This window comes from Polypterus senegalus, chromosome 3, assembly GCF_016835505.1.
Source record: "Polypterus senegalus isolate Bchr_013 chromosome 3, ASM1683550v1, whole genome shotgun sequence".
NCBI classification, from domain to species: domain Eukaryota; kingdom Metazoa; phylum Chordata; class Cladistia; order Polypteriformes; family Polypteridae; genus Polypterus; species Polypterus senegalus.
This window is the reverse complement of record NC_053156.1, coordinates 146,456,829-146,476,812: the sequence shown is the minus strand read 5'-3', so window position 1 is coordinate 146,476,812 and position 19,984 is coordinate 146,456,829. Positions and strand designations below refer to the sequence as shown.

General features: G+C 35.3%; 1 protein-coding gene across 1 annotated transcript in view; it reads left to right on the top strand.

Moving 5' to 3' along the window:
- cfap61 (cilia and flagella associated protein 61) overlaps nucleotides 1-19,984 on the top strand; it is a 337,473-nt gene that overhangs the window by 207,333 nt on the left and 110,156 nt on the right. Inside the window, exons 20-21 of the mRNA XM_039748028.1 lie at nucleotides 1,795-1,887; nucleotides 16,729-16,897. Coding sequence (XP_039603962.1) covers nucleotides 1,795-1,887; nucleotides 16,729-16,897 — 262 coding nt within the window. The remainder of the gene's footprint in view (nucleotides 1-1,794; nucleotides 1,888-16,728; nucleotides 16,898-19,984) is intronic.

The window sequence follows — 19,984 nt, the reverse complement described above, 5'->3', positions numbered from 1 at the left end:
TTTTCAGCAGTTAACACTAACACATTCTGGAAATACACTGTCCTGAACAAGACTCTCTCCCTTCCCTCTGGCGTGGAATTACGTTTTCTTTTTCCTTAAGTTGTCTATGAAAGAGGTTGGGGAATTTTTACCAGGTAGGCAATATGGTCTTTTGATTTCTTAGTTCCTTAATGGCATGGTAAATTTCTCAGTGTTTCCATATTTCAGACCCTCAGGAATTCATGGATTTGAACATTCTGCCTTCTTGCGGTATCTTCTGAATATGTGAATTTATTTCAATGAGTTTTACATTTGTTTTCCAAGACTTAGTGGAACTGACCATATGTTTCAACTCTTTGACGTGGGTTCTCATCATGTTTTTCACATTATGGAGTTGGGCACTAAACATATTGATTTTCATGTTGATGTTTTCTACCAAATGTTCCTAACAGTTACCTAAGCATTTCACTTCATCTTTCTTTTCCTGCTTGATATAGGTCAAACCTCTATTATATCTGTCATTCTTTCTCTAATTTTAGTGCTTTGGAAGTACCTCGTAATCACTCAGCGTTTGCATTGGAGGGTACATTAAGCAACATATGTTTTTACTTTTCTTGACTGTATGCAAAGAGTCTTTATTTCTGGATTCATTTTCAGCTACTGCATCTAACAGATTAAAAATCTGATCACTGCTGGAAGTGAAACATGTTACCAAAGTTGCTTGCACAACTGCAGTGCAACACCGATCCCTGTCTATTTCTATCTCTTTTTCTTCATTTGCAACAATGTGTAGTAAGCCTTATTGTTTCACTCGTTCTGTCTTTTGAGGTTCATTAGACTCTTTAAGTTGTTATTGGAGAAGCATATTGTACTCTGAGTCAAAATACACCTTACCAGGAGAATTAAAGCACAAGATAGCTCAAATATCAAAAAAATAATTAATTGAAAGCACTACCAGAGGAGAAGTTGTCTCGAGTGTCCAGGCTTCACTGTGGTACTATTTCTATTCTTTGTTTATCTTCTTGACATTGTTTATTCTCCATTTGTTTTTGTATCTTTGCAGTGTTTTATGTTTGTTAATCGTTATGTTTACCATTTTATCGCTATTATAGTGTAGGACTAAAAACCTGTTAAAAATTCAGAGCATGTTTTTTTAGAAAGTCTAAGTTTCTTTTTAGTTTCTTTTCTCTGGATTTTTGGTATGTAACCTTTGGTCATCTGCTTAACAACAGCTATAAACATACTCACTATGTCTTGACCATGGTGACTTTGATCCTTAGATCTCCAGGAGGAAGTGGACAAAAAATTATTCTGCACATAGTATAACAAGCCCCCAGGGAGTCTTAACTATGAGTTAGACTCTCAAGACTCAGGAACCTCTATATGGATTGGATGAACTGTTGCAGCAGATACATTATATATGATTTAAAATTTAGAATATGGTTGATAGGTTCAGAAATCTTAATTTTAGTAAAAGACATTGGGATATCGTGAAAAGTGCACATCGATAGTGCTAACAGCATTTTTTTCCAAACTAAATGAAAGAAAAAAAAAAAGAGGTAATTTTTATTATACTAATCTTACTGTATGTTATGACAGCAGCTAGTGACCCACACAACTATAACAAGCATTCAGTTACTTCTTGTATGATATTTAAAAAGATTTGAATTTACAATATTTACATGCATTAGACTAAACAAGTAAAAACCAATTACTGGGTAGAATACTATTGTAAAAAAGTACTATTTTTTCAGAAATCACAAGCTTGTAACATGCATCATTTATACTGTTTAATATTTTTGTTGTGTTTTACAGACCACACCTGAAGTTTAATAACATTACCTTGATTTCAACTCATGGAATCCCAACTTCAGACAACTGTGATCGTCATGTGTTTTTGGCAAACAGGTATATTTTTATTAAGTCATTTAATGCCAAACGTTTTGTAATATGGTGCAAATTTAATTTTATGATAATGATGTCCAATTTTTCAAAAGCAGCATGTTGTCATTTTGATGGATGCAGCTGTCCTTGAGTTACAGGTAGTTAGACTCAAACTCTGCCCTGATTACCATTTTTGTCTTTGTCTTTGTAGAGTTTGCACATTTTCTCCTTACTCATATGCGTATCCTCTCACTTCCCAAAGATGTTCAATTTAATTGTGTGTTTCCTGCAATGATTTAGCATCCTACCTAAGCTTGGTTGCTTCCTTATGCATGATTCTGCTGGGATAGCCTCTGTTTCCCCTAGACCCAATAATAGATTGTGTTCAAAAAATTGAAGATTGATAAAATGACTTAGAGTAATCCAAACAATCTAGGATGCCACTTTTTAATGACATGTACGCTTTTATATTGTTGTGCTAGTGGTGAAACATAAAGCCATATTCCCAGCAATCACCATGACACCAGCAGTGCCCTACAGCAGAGCCCATGCCAAAACAAGGTGGCAGCACAGTAAAGTATACATAATTTTAAACTACCTTATATATTTATCAAGGAGTAATTTGGACATTAAGACTGCTGTTTCCATTGTTAAATCCCACAGGAATATCTATACAAGAATATGAGGAAAAAGGTATTTATGGAGACATAAATTTCTTAAATAATGTAAATCATAACAATATACATAAAATATCAAAACTAGTGAACTGAATAAATAAATAAACATCTGGGGCCTCATGTATAACGCCGTGCGTAGAACTCGCACTATAACATGGCGTAAGCACAAAAGCCGAAGTGTGCTTACGCACAGAAAAATCCAGATGCAGGAATCTGTGCGTATTCCAACTTCCACATTCTTCCGCTACATAAATCCCGATCAGCATGAAAACTAACGCTCATGCACGCGCTTTATGTAACGCCCGAACTCCTCCCAGAATTACGCCTATTTGAATATGCAAATCAATATAAATTGCCCTTAAGCTCAGCCTTCTGTGAAAAGACAATGGGAAAAGCACGGGGGAAATATAAGAATTTCAGCGAATACCAAGTGGAGGCAAAGGAAAAACATACTATTTGTTCAAATAAACCGTGGTATAATAAACAAAAGGAAGTTGATCGAGTGACATAGCGTGTTGGAGAAACTTGAAAGCTCACGTTCACAAAATCGCACAGTGCCGGAAATAAAAAAGAAGTCACATATCAAAGTCGCCGTGAAAAGCCGAGTTGTAGCCCACTGTCTGAGTGTCATATGAAAGCTTATTAGGGTACAGAGAAAAAAAGGCACACAGTAGGGAAAAAGCACGAAATGTCAACTTCAATCTCGACATTTCCACTTTAATCACGTAGTTTATTTTGTCATTAAAGTAGAACATCATAAACTTCATCTTAAAATCGTTTAATTAACCAGTTTCTCAAATCACATCGTAATTAAAGTAGCACGTTAAATGCTTTGTTTTGTATTTGATCTTCTATGTGCCTATGTGTGTGAATCACTACTTGCTTCTTAAACTGGCTCTCTTCCTCCAACTGGACACAGAATCCATTATATTCGTGATATTACAGCTCTCTGAATAACTAAAATACTGAGATGTATACGTGATATCATTTTCATGATGATAGGAGTTAAAGCACGTTATTAAACATGTTTTTCACTTGATGAAATAATTTATTGCAGCAGTACTTAGGGGCGGCTCTAGGCTTGTGGTGGCACTGGGCAGAGGAAAATCGGTGGCTCCTTCGCCCGCCAATGTCAGTAAAGTAGCTTATGCACGGTGGATGGTCTCGTCCGTTGCAGACACTGCATAGCCGCCTCGTGCTCATGACACAAGCATTTAACTTTTGCCGAAATTTGTCGCTGCGTTTTTAGCTGTGTTGTTATTTTCTCTTTCTGTGTTATATTCAATATATATTGGCGTAGCCGTCACTGCAGTCAGTGCTTTTCCATCCCCAAGTAACCGATCGCCACACAATTGGCTCTGTAATAGAAGTTAAGCCATCTGTAAGCTTAGCGCCGATTCTTCAAAACGTTTAAGGAACATTGAAATATCTTCGTAGTACATGTTTAATTATTCTATCCTTAACGACACTCCCAGTGAAGAATATAGATTATTTAAATGAAGTTAAAGTTTTATCTGTATAATTTAATAAATATATTTTGCTGCATTTCACCTTAAAAATGATATCGTCATCATATGTAAATATGCGCTCAGGTTGTGCGATATTATAACTGTAGTGCAAGTTTACAGTGGGTTGATTGTACTTATAAGTACAAACAGTCCTACAAGGTGCAATTGATTGAGTGCATTTAAAGTTCTTGGGATGAAACTGTTTCTGAACCGCGAGGTCTGTACAGGAAAGGCTTTAAAACGTTTTGCAGTGGCTGAGACAGCGTGTCCTTGAAGCTGTATACCGATAATTCTCTTTCCGATCAGCTGCTGCTGTGATTCACACTCAGATACAGTGATATAAATACTCCGAGTCGTGCAGTGAGAGTAATATGGAAAAAGATGATCCGCTGTGGCAAATCCTAACGGGAGGAGCTGAAAGAAGAAGAAGAAGAAGTGAGAGTAACAACACTAAAGCAGTTATGGTATTTGGAATACTATGGCTGTTCCCTGGACCATTATATTGTTACAAGTTAATTACAATCAGATGCATTACACTAATAAACAATATGCGGTTAGTTTCAGTGTATTTATAAAGCCGCTTCAGGAAAATAATGAGTAACCACACAGGAACAGTAGCATTGCTTTGACGCTGGGTGCCGCCAGTCTGCAAAACCGAGCGGAGAACTTGCGTACGACAAGGCATGAGGTACCGTGGAAAAGTGCGTGGCTTTACGCCAAGTGTAGGTTTTATACATCGCGATTTGAACGTAGAAAAGTTCTTGCGCAACATTTCTGTGCGTACGCACTGTTTATACATGAGGCCCCTGGCCCATCCTGTATCTCACAGCTTGGAGTATTTGCTTAAAAATGCACACCTCATGTGTGTCAACACAAATATCGTGGGTTAAACATAGACTGGAAAAGGAATGTCCCCAAAATATGGGATGTCTGGTCTGGTCACCCTAGTTAAACACTTGTCTTTTACAACCAACTGAGGAGTTCGCTGTTAATATAATCATAGTAACCTTCAGATGGAGAAGAATAGGTATATGTATTCCATTGAGCGCACTATACATCTGTGACACAAGATGTGCCAAAGAACTTTGATACACAATCTCCATTAATTTCCATAACATTTGGTAACTCGATGTATCTGAGCATCATACTCTTTCAAATGGCCAGGCACACCATGTAAACACAGCGGTACATGGTGGTCTTACTAATCCCAAATGTCTACACTATACTTGGTGAAGGTGGCCAGTTTGTACAAGGCTATGGCAATGTGCTTTTGGGTTGGAAGTGGTGATCAATGTTTACGTAATGGTCAGACTAAAGGTCCTATGGAAGCATTTCAAATATTCAGTAACATTGTTCTCAGTTATAGCCTACTGTATATAGTAGATAGCAAATAAGTCAGGGAAGCCAGAAGTACATCATTTTTGATATACATGTGATTTAGAATGGAACCAAGTTGATCAACCTTTTTTCCCAATTAACCAAAATTTGTGCAACAGATTTTTTTTTTAAATTACATCATTACATAAATAATTTTTGTCACTAAAAGTCAGTGTAACGAAAACAGATTGCAGACAACAAAATTCACAAACAGTTACTGAACAATTTTTCACTTTTGCTTAAAACTGCATTCAGTTATTTGAAACCTAACTGACGATATAAACCTTAATACAAACATTGATCTTTCTTAGAACCTGATATACTTCATATTCATACAGAGTTTGGTTGGGTTTTGCAATGACAATTTTTAAATGTGTCAAAAACAAACTTTACTGACATATAGGAAGACATTTATCTTTTATTCATAAGATTTTGCAATAAATAAATGAAATACCAATTGCTATTAAACATTAACTGCAGCAGAGTTTGTAAAATTGCTTAAAGCCAATTACAGATTTCAACATTTTATTTGGATAGCCTTATAAATTTTAAGCTGACTCTGTATTCCTAAAATTAATATGGAGGACTGTAGAGGTTATTAAGCCAAGGCGCATTAAATAAGGTCTTTGAAGCAACTCGACACACATGTTATTTTGTGACATTTTTGAGAAGCTATGCAGTCACTGTTTTAATTTGTGATTGATAATAACAGTTACTATAAAGGTTTTAATAGGTTTTTGTATCTATCCATCCACCCATCCAGTTTCCAACCCGCTGAATCCGAACACAGGGTCACGGGGTTCTGCTGGAGCCAATCCCAGCCAACACAGGGCACAAGGCAGGAACCAATCCTGGGCAGGGTGCCAACCCACCGCAAGAGGTTTTTGTATCTATTCATTTTTAAATAATGCTAGAAAATTTATCAGCAATGTGTTCCAGAAGTATGAAAGAGTAAGAGTGAGGGGAAAACCAATCTTGCATTTAAGCCAAATTGTTCTGAACTATTGGGTATCATGTATCTAAGGTTTTGTCATCGGATGTATCTTCCAGGAATTGTTTCTTGCCTTGTACCCAATGCTCCTAAGATACATTTATGATGTAAGATAAGATCAGACTACTTATATAAAGAAATAAATAGAAACATAAATTAAATAGGTAGATGAATACTTGATTTTTAGGTGCTTTTGGATATATTAATTGGCAATTAAATCATATCACATAACTGTAATCAGGGACAAGATTCCATTTGTTTCATTTTAGTGTTGCAATCATCAATTTCATACTTAAAATGCATATTAAGATAAATGGATTACTATCAACCTTACTTCAGCAACTTTAAAACAGCATTACCATGTCGATCGCTTTTCACAGAAAAATACACATTGGTCTGTTTTTGTACTGATCACAAAAATTGTAAATATTTACTCCATTTTATGCAGCAGAGTTGTATTATTTGTATTATTTCATGAAATGGGAAACAGATTGTTTTTCCTGTTGGTTGCTTGTATGGCAAACCACTTTTTACATTAAACTTCCATTAAGACAGTGGTTACTTGATTAGATGCTGCTGTATTTGCAATGTTTTAAATGATACCCAGTCATACATAAAACAGTTTCCTTTATGTTTCCCTGAATGTGGCAGCTTTGGGCAAATATCATTTTAGCATTTTTTTAAAGATAAATTTGTCTCAACCTGATGGTCTCAACAGCCCATGGTATATGCTGTAGAAACAGACTTGATAAGTGAAATAGCCTAAGCACATACTCAGAGGTGCACTTAATGAGATGCCACTTGTGGTTGTGAGTTTACTCATGATCTTTACATGCCTAACTGTAACACTCAGTAACTCTAACAATATCTATTGCCCATGGTAGGCTTTTGCATTTATTTACATGCTGTAGCCTATACTTTTTGTCTCACCAATGTTTAGGAAAGGCAAACCGTGCAATTTTTTCTTTAAGATGCAATAATGGCCTCATGATATCTAAGAATCACTTGTGATTTACACCTATATTTTGATAGCTGCATGAAGTATACATGCTTTTTCAAAGTGTTAGGTGAGTTTTTTGAGATTTCTGGTCTGGCCTTCTGATTCTAGAGTCCAAATAGGAGATCTTGGTTCTTTCATTAGAAAGAAATTTAAAAAGCAAAATGAGGGAATTCAGTTAATTTAGATAATTTTGTCAGCTAACCTCTCTTAACATCTTATGCAAGCCTTTTCAAAAGGAAGAGGGTCTCATTAGTTGGTTATTATTTTAATTTGTATGTAGAAGTGTTTCCTGTTTTCTGTCTTTAATATATTTAGGCATGTGATTCATTATTTTAGAACGCAGGTTCTGCTGAACCAATTTTAGTGGTGCCTTTGAATTTTTACTTTTCATGAGTAAGATTGGAACATAATGCTACTAGATATATATTCAATGCTTTTTAAACAGAGGTTTATAGTTTATTATCTTTTAATTGATTTTGTGCATGTGTTCTGACCAGAGATGTTAAATAGTATGAATTATGGTGAAAGAACTGATCAGTGCCCCTGGACCTTAACAAAACAGAACAGGGGATCGGATCTGTTACTTATAAAGGGTAATTACATTTCACAGCCTGCCTAGCAAGGCCTGTAAGTGTATACTGGATAGGAGACTTCCGCTAAACCACCAATTCAAGGAGCGAAAGGTTATTCCATTCTGTATTTGGATCAGTGAACTCGGTCACAAGGATATGCTAATTGTTTTGTGGGTGTGATAATTCAATTAAGTTATCTGTGTCTGCTGTCATTATTAAAGCATTCATTTAGAAATTTTGTCACAAGTCTTGTGAAGTGCTGCATATGCTTAGGGTGCAAGGGCTGGAATGAGAATCAGCACATCTGAAAATGACGTACCAAGTAAAAAATATTTTGTAACACACTCATCCAGGTTAGGGCTGGTGGGAGCCTAGAAATAATGAGCCTAATGTAAGAACCAGCACTGAAAAGGGGTTTGACACACTCATTCAAAATAGGGCAAATTACAATTCCAAATTAATCTAAGATCTACAGGAAAAACAGTATACCCGAAGAAGATTATATGGTGAATGTACAGACTCATAGGTTCCATCTATTTGGGATGATATATTGGGTCAACTGTCAACCATCCTAGATTGATGATAAGTCCAGAGCCGTTGAAATGTCCATATTAGATGTGTTTGATTCTATATGTTACCGTGTGCTTCTTATAAATGTGGATCTATACTTGACCTGTCAGCCTAATGTGTAGTCCAAGGTAAGGATGACAGCACAAACATAATTTGATGATAGCAGCCTGATAAACCATACATTTAAAAAGTTAATATACTTCATTATAATAAACTGATTAACAGAAAGTAATTACAGAAATATGAAATAATGCAAATATAATAATCATCTTTACACATTGACTCACATCAGAGTATGCAGAAAACATTATCTAATGCTGAGAGTACAATATCATAATCTGCTCGATGCGTGACATCAGGGAGGTTTTCAAATGAGACGCCAACGATGATGAACTTTTTACTAAGCCACCATCGAACAGGAGTGACACTAGTTTCCAGATGGCAGTAAACAATGGAGGGTGATACTTGCCCAGTTCTAATGCAAATTTTAACTTTAGTTATTTGGAAGACATTAATCATTTTAGTTTGAACTAAATAAGTCTTTAGCAAAGCACTTGGTCCAGTGTTACAGTGATATTTTTGTGTTGAATGTTTAGTTTTGTTTTGCTGCATTTGTGTCTGCAATTCTACTCCAGCTGCAGAATTACAATTATTTATATTGTTGTTGTTTTTGTTTTAGACAAGTGAAGCACTACAAATACAAGTTTAAAGCAAAGAATTTAAATTGATTGTGTTATTATTCTAAATACAGTAGTACAAATACTTAATATCCTATAAATCAGAAAAGAAAAAACAATCCCAAAATACTTTTCAACAAGTGTGCAAAATCTCTGCTCCATTGCATATCAAACACGTGGCTCCTTAATCATTTATGAGTTTTTAATCTTTTGTGTAAATAAAAGCACTACAGTCTGCTGCTTAACTTTCCAATACTAAACTCTAGCAATAAATATTGTCAATGGCAGGCAATTGTATTTATCTAGATGATGTAATCTATGATTTTTGTATCATCAATGTTTATGGTAAGTCAATGGTAATGCTTACTCTACACAGGGACTTTTGGGGTAGCAACTTAAAACCAGTAGATGTGACACTGCAGTGCTAACGTGCATCACCTTGCCACCATAATTTATTACTTTATGCAAAGGATTTTATCCAACATGTCTTATAAAAATTAGTTAGAGAGGATAACAAGAAGCTTATTCAAACAATTATTTTCAAGGCTTGATGCAAAATGGCAGTCTAAGTAAACCACTGTTGTCTCACAATAGATAGGCTGAGGGCATCTGCACATATCAATGAGAAAAAGACAATGAGCAGGAATTATAAACAGTACTAAGGTACTTTTTAAAGAGGTGTGTCTTCAAAGAACTGGAACAGTTGGAGCTGTCATGGATTTCATTCCACAGCATGGTAGCATGAACTGAGAATTTGTATTCAATTTCAGCAGAAGCAAAGCTAAGGTATTTTTGAAGGTTGTATGGAGAGACTAGAGAATAGAGGTAGTGAGAAATAGTGCCATGCCAGGAACAGTTTGTAAAGAAAGTAGCTTTGATATGGATTCTAAAAATATTTGGAGGCTAGTGGAGAGAAAGAAAACCATAGGATTAGTCTGGAGGAATTAATAAACAGAATATATCAGATGGAGAGACTGGAAGAAATTTGTTCAGATCCTTTTCTGTAGAAAGGTGAAACAGTCCAGCCTAGAGAAAATAACAGCATGAAAAAACATTTGGTTTAATGGCAAGTGGCAAGAGTACTGAAGATGGATTTGGATATGTTGTGTAGAAAATTGTGAGAGGATTAGGTTAATGAAGATATGTTTTGATTGAACTAGAGTGTTTCATTCAAAGTTATATAAAGATTCCTGAAAGAATCTCAAAATAAGATTATGTTATGTTTTGAGAACTTGATAAACAATCTTTATATTAAGAAGTAAAAGACATCAGGCTTTGAAAGTTTAAGTTAAAAATGATGTTCATTCTTTAATAATGAAATATCAGAGAGGCAGATGGAGATCTGGGCTGAATGAAACTGGTGGAATGAAAGAATAAAATTAGGAAGACAGATGCATTGTTGTTAGATGAATGTTGAGTTAATTAAGGAGAAGATCATATATAAAAGGACACAGGGAATAAATGTAGAGAAAGAGAACAGAATAGGTCCTGGTACTAACCCTAGATCCTAAATGCACATGCAGAGAGGCTTCTGGAAGAGAACATCAAATTATGCTATGAAATGTGTCAGCAAAGTAGGATATGAACCCATTCAGCATGGAGTCTGAAATTCCAAATTAAGGTTAAGCAGAAACAATAACCCACCTAGCAATGCCAAAGGCTGATAAAATTTTGAGATGGATAAGAACAAATGAGAGGGATATAGAGAGAGCACCAAAAGGGAGGGGAAGTATAGACTCAGAAAAGGAGATGCACTGGAATGAGAAAAATATTGTAACTTTATTTGCTTTTGACGTCAGCCTTGACATAAACAATTATTGAAATTTCAATAAGGCTGTATTGACTTTTGATATTTATTATACAATGGTAAAAGGATACTATCAATGAAATGTATTTAACCAAAAACAACATGTTTAAAAAAAAAAACCACAATGATGTGTACATTAGTTAATTAATTTAACACAGATATATCCTCGAATTGCATAACTGTTTACTATACCTAGGATTCTCCTTTAGATTAACTTATTTCTAGGAGTTTTTATAATAATGACAGTACTTTCTGTATCGGTTGAGCATATCTTAATAAAATATTAGATCTCAAATTTCAATAGGCATCTTTTGTAATAGTCAATACCTTTCAAGCCTTATTTGCTTTGTGGCAGTGCTATGGTTGTAAGCTATTGTCATGCATATTTACATGTAATTGTATAACAACTCTGTTTAATGGTATTAAGTGTTTGGTTGTGCTCAGAAGTTGTTTAGTGAGGCTGCAAGAAAGAATAAGCAAAAAAAGAGCTCTATTTTGAAAAATAAGCCAAGCCAATTTCTTGGTTAATTGGCATCCAAAATAGTACAGGTGCTACTTGCATTAGCCAGATATTGGAAGTTCTGCATTACACATGTAACTTATCAGTTGGTTTTACAGCAAGAGTTCAACATCTGAAATGTTTAAAGGAATACTCCACACAAACATTTTAATATGTTAATTACCCCATCTAGTTTGAAGTAAAGGCTGAGAAAAAATGTTAATCTCATGTTGCAACACAGAATGGAGATTTAAAAAATGTTATATAAAGCAAGCCAATGGGGAACAACCCTGTACATTGACAAAAGATATGAAAAATCTCCATGGAAAAAAGAAATGCTAATCATGTTGCATAACACTGTGTAACAGAATTTTCCTTTTTTTGTCACATGAATCAATATAGGTGAAACCTTATAGTAATTTGCATGGTAAATTCAAATATCTTATCAGATTTTCTCTATCACACAAGAATTGTAAGTGACACCCAGTTTAAATTTGCAATAAACATATGTTTACACTATATATAAATTCAGGCAGCATCTCACCTGAAAGGTAGAAGTGTATCAGTTTCTGCTGTATTTGGCCTCAGGAATATCCCTCCTAGGTGCCTAACCATAGTCAGGAAAGCACATGGGGACTTTACTTGCCTTGGTCTTGTTTTTCCATTTCAATTTCTGATGAAACCATTCACCATGCTGTCACTGATCACTCCAACATTTCCAAAGCAAAAGTCCAGATGACAATCCAAGAAATTAAGTTTTAAAGACATGTTATATCCCATGGCTTTGTTTGACTTCAAAAGTTCATTCCTTATGATTCCCCAAAAAGTTCCTGCAAAAACTCAAAGAACTGTCATAAAACATTTTTAATGTGGTTCAAATGCTCATCGATATTCTAATCTTGAATCAATTCAGTAATTTGAGGTGTTATATAAATTCCTTCTTTGATGTTGGCATCACTAATATAGGAAATTTCTTTCTTACATATTTCTTACACATAGTTCTTCATAAGTCGAGGCTTAATTTAGAAATATTGACAAACAACAATAAAATATTTTAATCCTGAATTTAACTTATAAAATGTACACTTTTTTAACATAACTAACCATTCCATAAAAGATAAACTCGAAATACCCACACCCATTCATATATATTTAAAATCATGAACATACATGAGCCAACATATACTGTCATAATGTCAACTTCTTGCAGGGTCAAATGCCAATGAGAAGAGTTAAGTCTTTAATGATGATTTAAAAATGGGCAATGTTGGGACAGAACTAATATAATAAGGCAAGCCATTCCAGAAAAGAAGAGCATCTACTGCAAAAGCCAGATCCCCCCTTTGCCTCAGCCTCAACCTCAGCACAACTAGGAGAATCTGGCTAGCAGAATATAGTGCTCTTGTTGGCAAATACAAGTGAAGAAGTTCCAATGGGTAAGAAGGGTCTGTTCCATTGAAACATTTAAAAACAAATAATAAAATCAATTCTGAAGCGGACTGGAAGCCAATGGACTGAGGACAGTGTTGGTGAAATATGGTCACACTTACGAGAGCAACATTCTGGACTAGCTGTAGGCATTTTAACAAAGCTTGGACAACACCTACATACAAAGAATTGCCGTAGTCCAAAGAAGATGTTATAAAAACATGAATAACATTTTCAAGATCACTAAAAGAAAGAAATGTCTTTACCTTAGCTAAAAGTCTCAGATGCAAAAAGCTGTGTTTAACCACAGACTTTATCTCTTTGTCAAGTTTGAATGAGCTGTTAAAAATCATGCCTGGTACCAGACATGGTATCACAGTATCAAAAGCTGAGGCAAACTCTAGCAGGAATAGCAGAATCTCTAACAACTGTAGTTAGAAGGAGGTCACTGTAAACCTTTAAAAAGGTTGTTTCAGTACTGTAACAGGATATGAATCCGGATTGGAATTTTTCCAGAATAATGTTTTTGCCCTGAAATGTTTGTAATTGAGTAATGACAACTTTTTCCAAGACTGTAGATTAAAAAAGATAGTTTAGAAATTGCCTGAAATTTGACAGATTAGAGGGGTCCAGATTTTATTTTTTATTAAGTGGCTGCACCACCTAACATTTCAAGTCAGCCAGAAATAAAGTTTAAATTTATTAAGGTAACAATACTTGGCCAGACATAATCAAAAACCTCATTAAGCAATTGACATTGTCCAGGGGGCAAATAGTAGAATGCAGGCATTGCATCAATAGATCAACAGATAACAGAGACTGTGATACAGGCTCAAAGTCGTCAAAGACAGCAGAACAAACTCTAGGAAGAGATGGAACCTGAGTAGGCAGTATGACCGATGACCTAATAAGGCTAATCTTATTTACAAAGAATTGTAAAAATTTTTCACAAACGGCAGGCGATGTTGCAGGGCTAACTGTATCTCAGAGATTGATAACAGAGTTTGTAATATTAAATAAAATCTGTGGCCTGTGACAGTTGTTAGAGACACATTTAGACAGGTATTTAGTTTTTGCAGACTTAACTGCATTCTGATATTCAGATAAACAGTCTCTGAAAATGCCCCAGGATACATGCAGCATGTCTTTTTTTCCATTTTTTCATATTTTTTTCCATTTAAATTTAGCTTGCCTACAGGATCATCTATCTAGTGTAATCCACTTGTCATTTACCTATTCATATGCTGAAAATGTGGAAAACACAAGCATTCAGTTAAATAGGTACTTTAGGAAAACTCAGCACATATTATAAACAGGAGTCACATGCAGTTAGGCTTTTGAATTGAAGACAAGACTCTGGACCAATGAATGAGGGGGAAATGCAGATCTCTAATACAAAAATTATGTGTGCTGATTTTTACTGATGTGCAGTATCTATTAGCAAGAAATAGTGTTTTGCTTTTTTAAGCATATAATTGGATAACTGACATGTGGATAACAGGACATGGATAGGGATGTCTTTAAAAATCCTATATTTAGTAAAAATTGATTGATTTATATGGAATGATTGCAATAAAATTCATCGATCCATCCATTTTCCAACCCACTGAATCCGAACACAGGGTCACGGTGGTCTGTTGGAGCCAATACCAGCCAACACAGGGCACAAGGCAGGAACTAATCCCGGGCAGGGTGCCAACCCACCACAGGACACACACAAACACCCACACACCAGGGACAATTTAGAATTGCCAATCCACCTAACTTGCATGTCTTTGGACTGTGGGAGGAAACCAGAGCGCCCGGAGGAAACCCACACAGACACGGGGAGAACATGCAAACTCCACGCAGGGAGGACCCGGGAAGTGAACCCGGGTCTCCTAACTGCGAGGCAGCAGCGCTACCACTGCACCACCGTGCCGCCTTGCAATAAAATTAATAAAATAAAAAAAAAATGCTCTTTAAAATGGAAAAGAATCTTTAGGCACTAAAGAAATGACCAGTTGTATCCATTCTCCTGCAAATTGTCTTTCTTTGGATACATAAAGCATAAATAAACATTTTTCTTAACAATTCATTTTCAGTTGTATTCCTTATGTCACAAACCAACAACATGGTTAAGAGGATTTAGTTGTGGAAATTTTTTATAGTTCATAGGGGGTCAGTTTTAAGCAAGCTTGCAGGACTAGTGGCCAGTGCATCACACTATGAGTATCTAGGTATGGTGTGTGCTTTCTGTACCACTGTGCAACTCTTTTGGCACTTTCATCATAGAGTATATTCATTCAAACTATGTCTTTGTGCCCGTGGCCACTCTCTAGTCCAAGAGGGTGTATGATTCTAGCCACTTTAAGTAGTTCACTTCTAGAGCTTACAAATCTAGGTACTATAACCATAGGCCCCAGACAGGTTCAATTAATTCTACTTTGGCTCCAGACCTTTGAACCTATGTAGAATAACATTTCTGTTATTTGAAAACTAATATGACTACATTATGTCAGTTATGTGTACATTTTCAGTAAATAAATTGTTGTAATCAGCATTGTTTTATTAAAGGAAAGCTAAAGTAGATTCATAATCACCTTTTCCACTTACTGCCTTTCTATGAGCGTTTAGAGGTAATGAATTGATTCTTTTTAAATGTGAAAGTAAAAGAAGGATTTGTATATTAAATACATGCCTTTTGGAAACTGTTGTTTTAAACCCTACATATTTTTGTCTTTGTGATTTTTTTCTATGGTTTTATGGTCTTTGAAATAAGTAATGGCAATTGGTTTCAAAATAAATTGACATTTTCTTCAATGGCATGTATTATAAAGAAAACGAAGATGTTCTAAGCAGTGCCCCAGCTTCCAAAGGTTTTGCCTATGCATTCTTGCAGGTGCTGATAGTAAGATATTTAACCCATGGTAATTTATGACATTGGCAACCATTAAAATGTACAGATCAGGATATGGATGTCTTTCAAAATGCTTTTTAAAATGGAAGAGAATCTTTAAGCACTAAACAAAGGACCAGCTGTCTCTATTCTCCTGCAAATTGTCTTTCTTTGGATACATAAGGTCTAAATAAACATTTTTCCTAACAATTCTTCTTGTACTTCATGCCAGTTTTTTCCCTATGTTACAAAGCAACAACAGGGTTAAGAGGATCTAGTAGTGGAAATTTTTTATAGTTCAGAGTTGCTTAAAGAAAAACAGCTACTACTTCAGCTTGTTGATCTAATGATGGCAAATTAGTTATTGCCACATCTCTAGTGATGAAGGAAGGAAGGTTTCATACAAAGCAATTCCTAAGCTTCAAAAGAATTTTATCTGCTTTTTTGTAGATGTTAAGAAAGACAGTTGACCTTTATTATATGATAAACATTCTGGTGTTACAGAAAGGTTTAAATCTTTTTAAGCCTTTCTTTCCTTCAGAAAGTCATTAAAATAGGAAACAGCATTTACAAGCTAATTAAAGCATCTAGTTAATATCTTATTTTATAGAGCAATTTTTTTTTTTGGAAATTATTTTTTCCCTTTAACTTTCTGCCAGCCATACTGTCTAATATATAAAGGGGGCCTTATGGCTGTGGGTCATTGATTCTTTCCTGTGTTATCTACTGTGGATAATCTCCTATAGTATACTTGAGTGAGCTCACAGCATGACGGCACAATTGAAACACCACAGGACCACCAGCGACTCCCCAGATGTCTAATTAGCCCCTGTATTCAATTGTTAAACTGTCACTTATAGCTGTTTATTCTTTGCCTACAGCCACTGCTACAATGATAAGGACTATGCCTTGCTGTCACTGCAGTCCTGGGTTAACGTGGTGATAGGAAAGATGAAGCGGATAGATAGGGCTGCCAAACATGTGGTGCTGTCGGAAGGCAGGAAGGTTCCCTATGATCACCTCATACTTTGCACTGGAGAACAATACCAAGTAAGTTATAAAGTAATACTGTCATAAAGACTCCTGAATCTACAAGTCTTCAAAATTATAAAAAGACAATACAATAGTGTGTGGTGTTTTGTATCATTTATATAAAATATTGTAGTATTTAAAAAAACACCTGTTGTTTACTACTTGGCTACGACAATACATTCATTTTCACTTATGATGTATTTACCCAGTGTCCACACAGTTTTTTCCTTTATCACAAAAGATAACTATGCTGGTTTAATTGGTCATTTTAACTTAGACAAATGTGCATATGTGCAGATGTAGACACGAGCATACCCTAAGATGACTTGGTACAGTAAATGGGGTGATGTTTGCCTTGCCCACCTCCCTGCTAGATATCACAGGTATTAGAAAATGGGAGATGGAAACTAGCTTATATACCTAATATAATTAACTTTATTTAGGAACAGTGCATTAATATTGGGCTAAATGGTTTCTGTAATGACACATACAAAATGGTTTAATGTTTAACATTCTTTAAATAAATATACTGTAAAGCAATTGTTAAACTTCAAAGACTTCACTGAGTTTGAGGAAACGAAAGCTGACAACAATTTTGTATATCGGTTAAGTCGATGAAACAAGTAGAACATCTGAAGGGCTTAAAGACAGCAAGTCAATTGAAGATAGGATAGAGGCAAAAAGATCAAATTGCTGATCATGCAAAAACATAAATAACAAACAAAAGAGGAAAATTTGGCTAAATTGGCAAATTACCAATCAAATGAGTATTCAGGAAATGAAAGGATCCCCATAATAATTACTAAATGACCTTAGATATGTATAAGGATGTGGTCATGCTAAAGCAACATCACATAATATCTGCTAAATAAGCTAACAATGAAAGGTGACATGTGGAAAAAAATGTTTATTCCTCATCAACTAATATTAACCTAGTGGTCACTTTCATGCTTACCCCTAGTGTATGTAGGATAAAATCATGTATTTCTCATTATCAAGTTTTATTGTCAATATTAGCCAATTACAAATGTTTTTGCTTTTCTCTCATTTGACCCCAACATATTCTGTAATTTGGTATTTCTATAAGTATATATAATTTCTTTTATTTTTATTAAAAAAATGTTGTGTTTGTTATAAACATAGAACAAAACTAGCTTAATGAAGGCAGAACATTCCCCACTTCAACCAATGGCCAATGATGGCCAGAAGTTGTCAGTGATGCCCAGGACTCAGTTAAGGATCCTTGCCTGGCCAGGAGGTCATTATGCCTGAAGGACAGGGGAAAATAAAATATATGAATGTTTGTCTCCCCCGTGCCGCCAGGGGGGTGCTGCAAAGATTTGTGAATCTTACTTTGTAACCAGAAGTGGTTACTACTGGCAATGCCCTAACACCAGGAGTACTCACATGTCCTAGATAAAAGGAGCCAGTCCATCACACCTTAGGAATTTGGACTCTGGAGGCAGAGGACAGCATTTGCTTGGAAGAAGAGGAGTAGGACAGAGAAGGAAAAATGCTTTTTTTCTTTAAGTCAAACTTAAAAAAACTAAATTCAAATCAACCCCCACCCATGAGAAAGAGAGGAAGGCCAACAGCCAAAGTAAAACTATTGAGAGTAGTAAAGTGAGAAAAGAATCTTTAATATATAAATGCTTATTCTAAAATATTATTTATTAGGTCCTGCTAGGTTTTAAAAAAAGTTTTGAACAGATACTCTTAAGTGAGAATTTGTTTTTTTCCAATTTCAAATTGTATATAACATCAGTTGCCCACTGACTTAAAAGAGGTGGGTTAGGATTCTTCCAGTTGAGTAAGACAAGTCTACGTGCTAATAGTGAAGTAAAGGCAATTACAGTTTGTTTGTCCTTCTCCACTTTAAGCCAATCTGGGAGTGCACCAAACATAGCTGTTAGTGGATTAGGAGGGATTGTGACACCAAAGCTGTCTGAAAGGCACTTAAAATTTTTTTGTCTAGAATGATGTTAATTTGGTACATGCCCAAAGCATGTTGCCTAGTGAAGCTGGAGCTAGATTGCAACGTTTGCAGGTTGGATTTTGCCCTGGAAATATTTTGGACAATTTTAAGTGAGATAGACGTGCTTGATAAAAGATTTTAAGTTGAATAATTTCCACATATGGAGCTAGAGTGAATTCTGTGCAAGGCTGTCTTCCACTTCATTTCTGAAATGTTAAGTAGGAGATCCTTTTCCCGCTGTGCTCTGGGATCTTTAAAAGGAAGAGACTTTAAAATGTTTTTATATATTATAGAAATGCTGTCTGAGTCCCTAAGACTGATTAGTACATCTTCTGGAATAGAAATAGGTGGGAGGTGAGGAAAATTGGGCAGATTTTGTTTAGCAAAGTTTCTAATTTGGTGATAGTGGAAAAGTTATGCTGATGGGAGACTAAATTTGCAGTTTAATCGTTCATAGAATGCAAAGACAATATTTATATGCAGATCTCTAAATGATTTAATTCCATTCGTTTTCCAAACATTAAAAACTGTGTAAGCTCGAGAGGGTGAAAAGTGATTATTGTCTAGAGGTGCCACAGATAAAATATTCTCTAACTTAAAGTGCTTCCTACAGGGTGGTCCAGATCTAATTATGCAGATCCAGATCATCTGGATGTCTTTGATTTATGCAGGGACAATTCCAGCTTGGCACGAACATGATTCTTCATGTCGTCAGTTCGCACACTTCTCGATGGTCCGGGATTTTTCGGGTGATTTTCTATGTAATAAACTTAATAAGTTATAGGTTAATGAAAATTGCATAATTAGATCTGGACCACCCTATACATTGGTTCCATATTCTGAGTGAATGAAGGACAATTGGGTTGTTAGTATATTGACAATACCTTGTATTTACTGGTGTATAAAGCAAGGAATATAAAGAAGTACAGCAGGATTTCATTTCTATTGCAGACCAAGCTAGTGTGTGTTCATCTATTTGTGTCAATGCCTAGGTTTTTATAGCTTGTATGTTTGCTGCCCAGTAATAAAATTGAAAATTAGGTTGCACCATGCTGCCTTCTAATTTGGATCGTTGTAGGGTCACCTTTTAGGATTGAATCTAATTTCTTAAAAAAAGATTTGTTAATGTA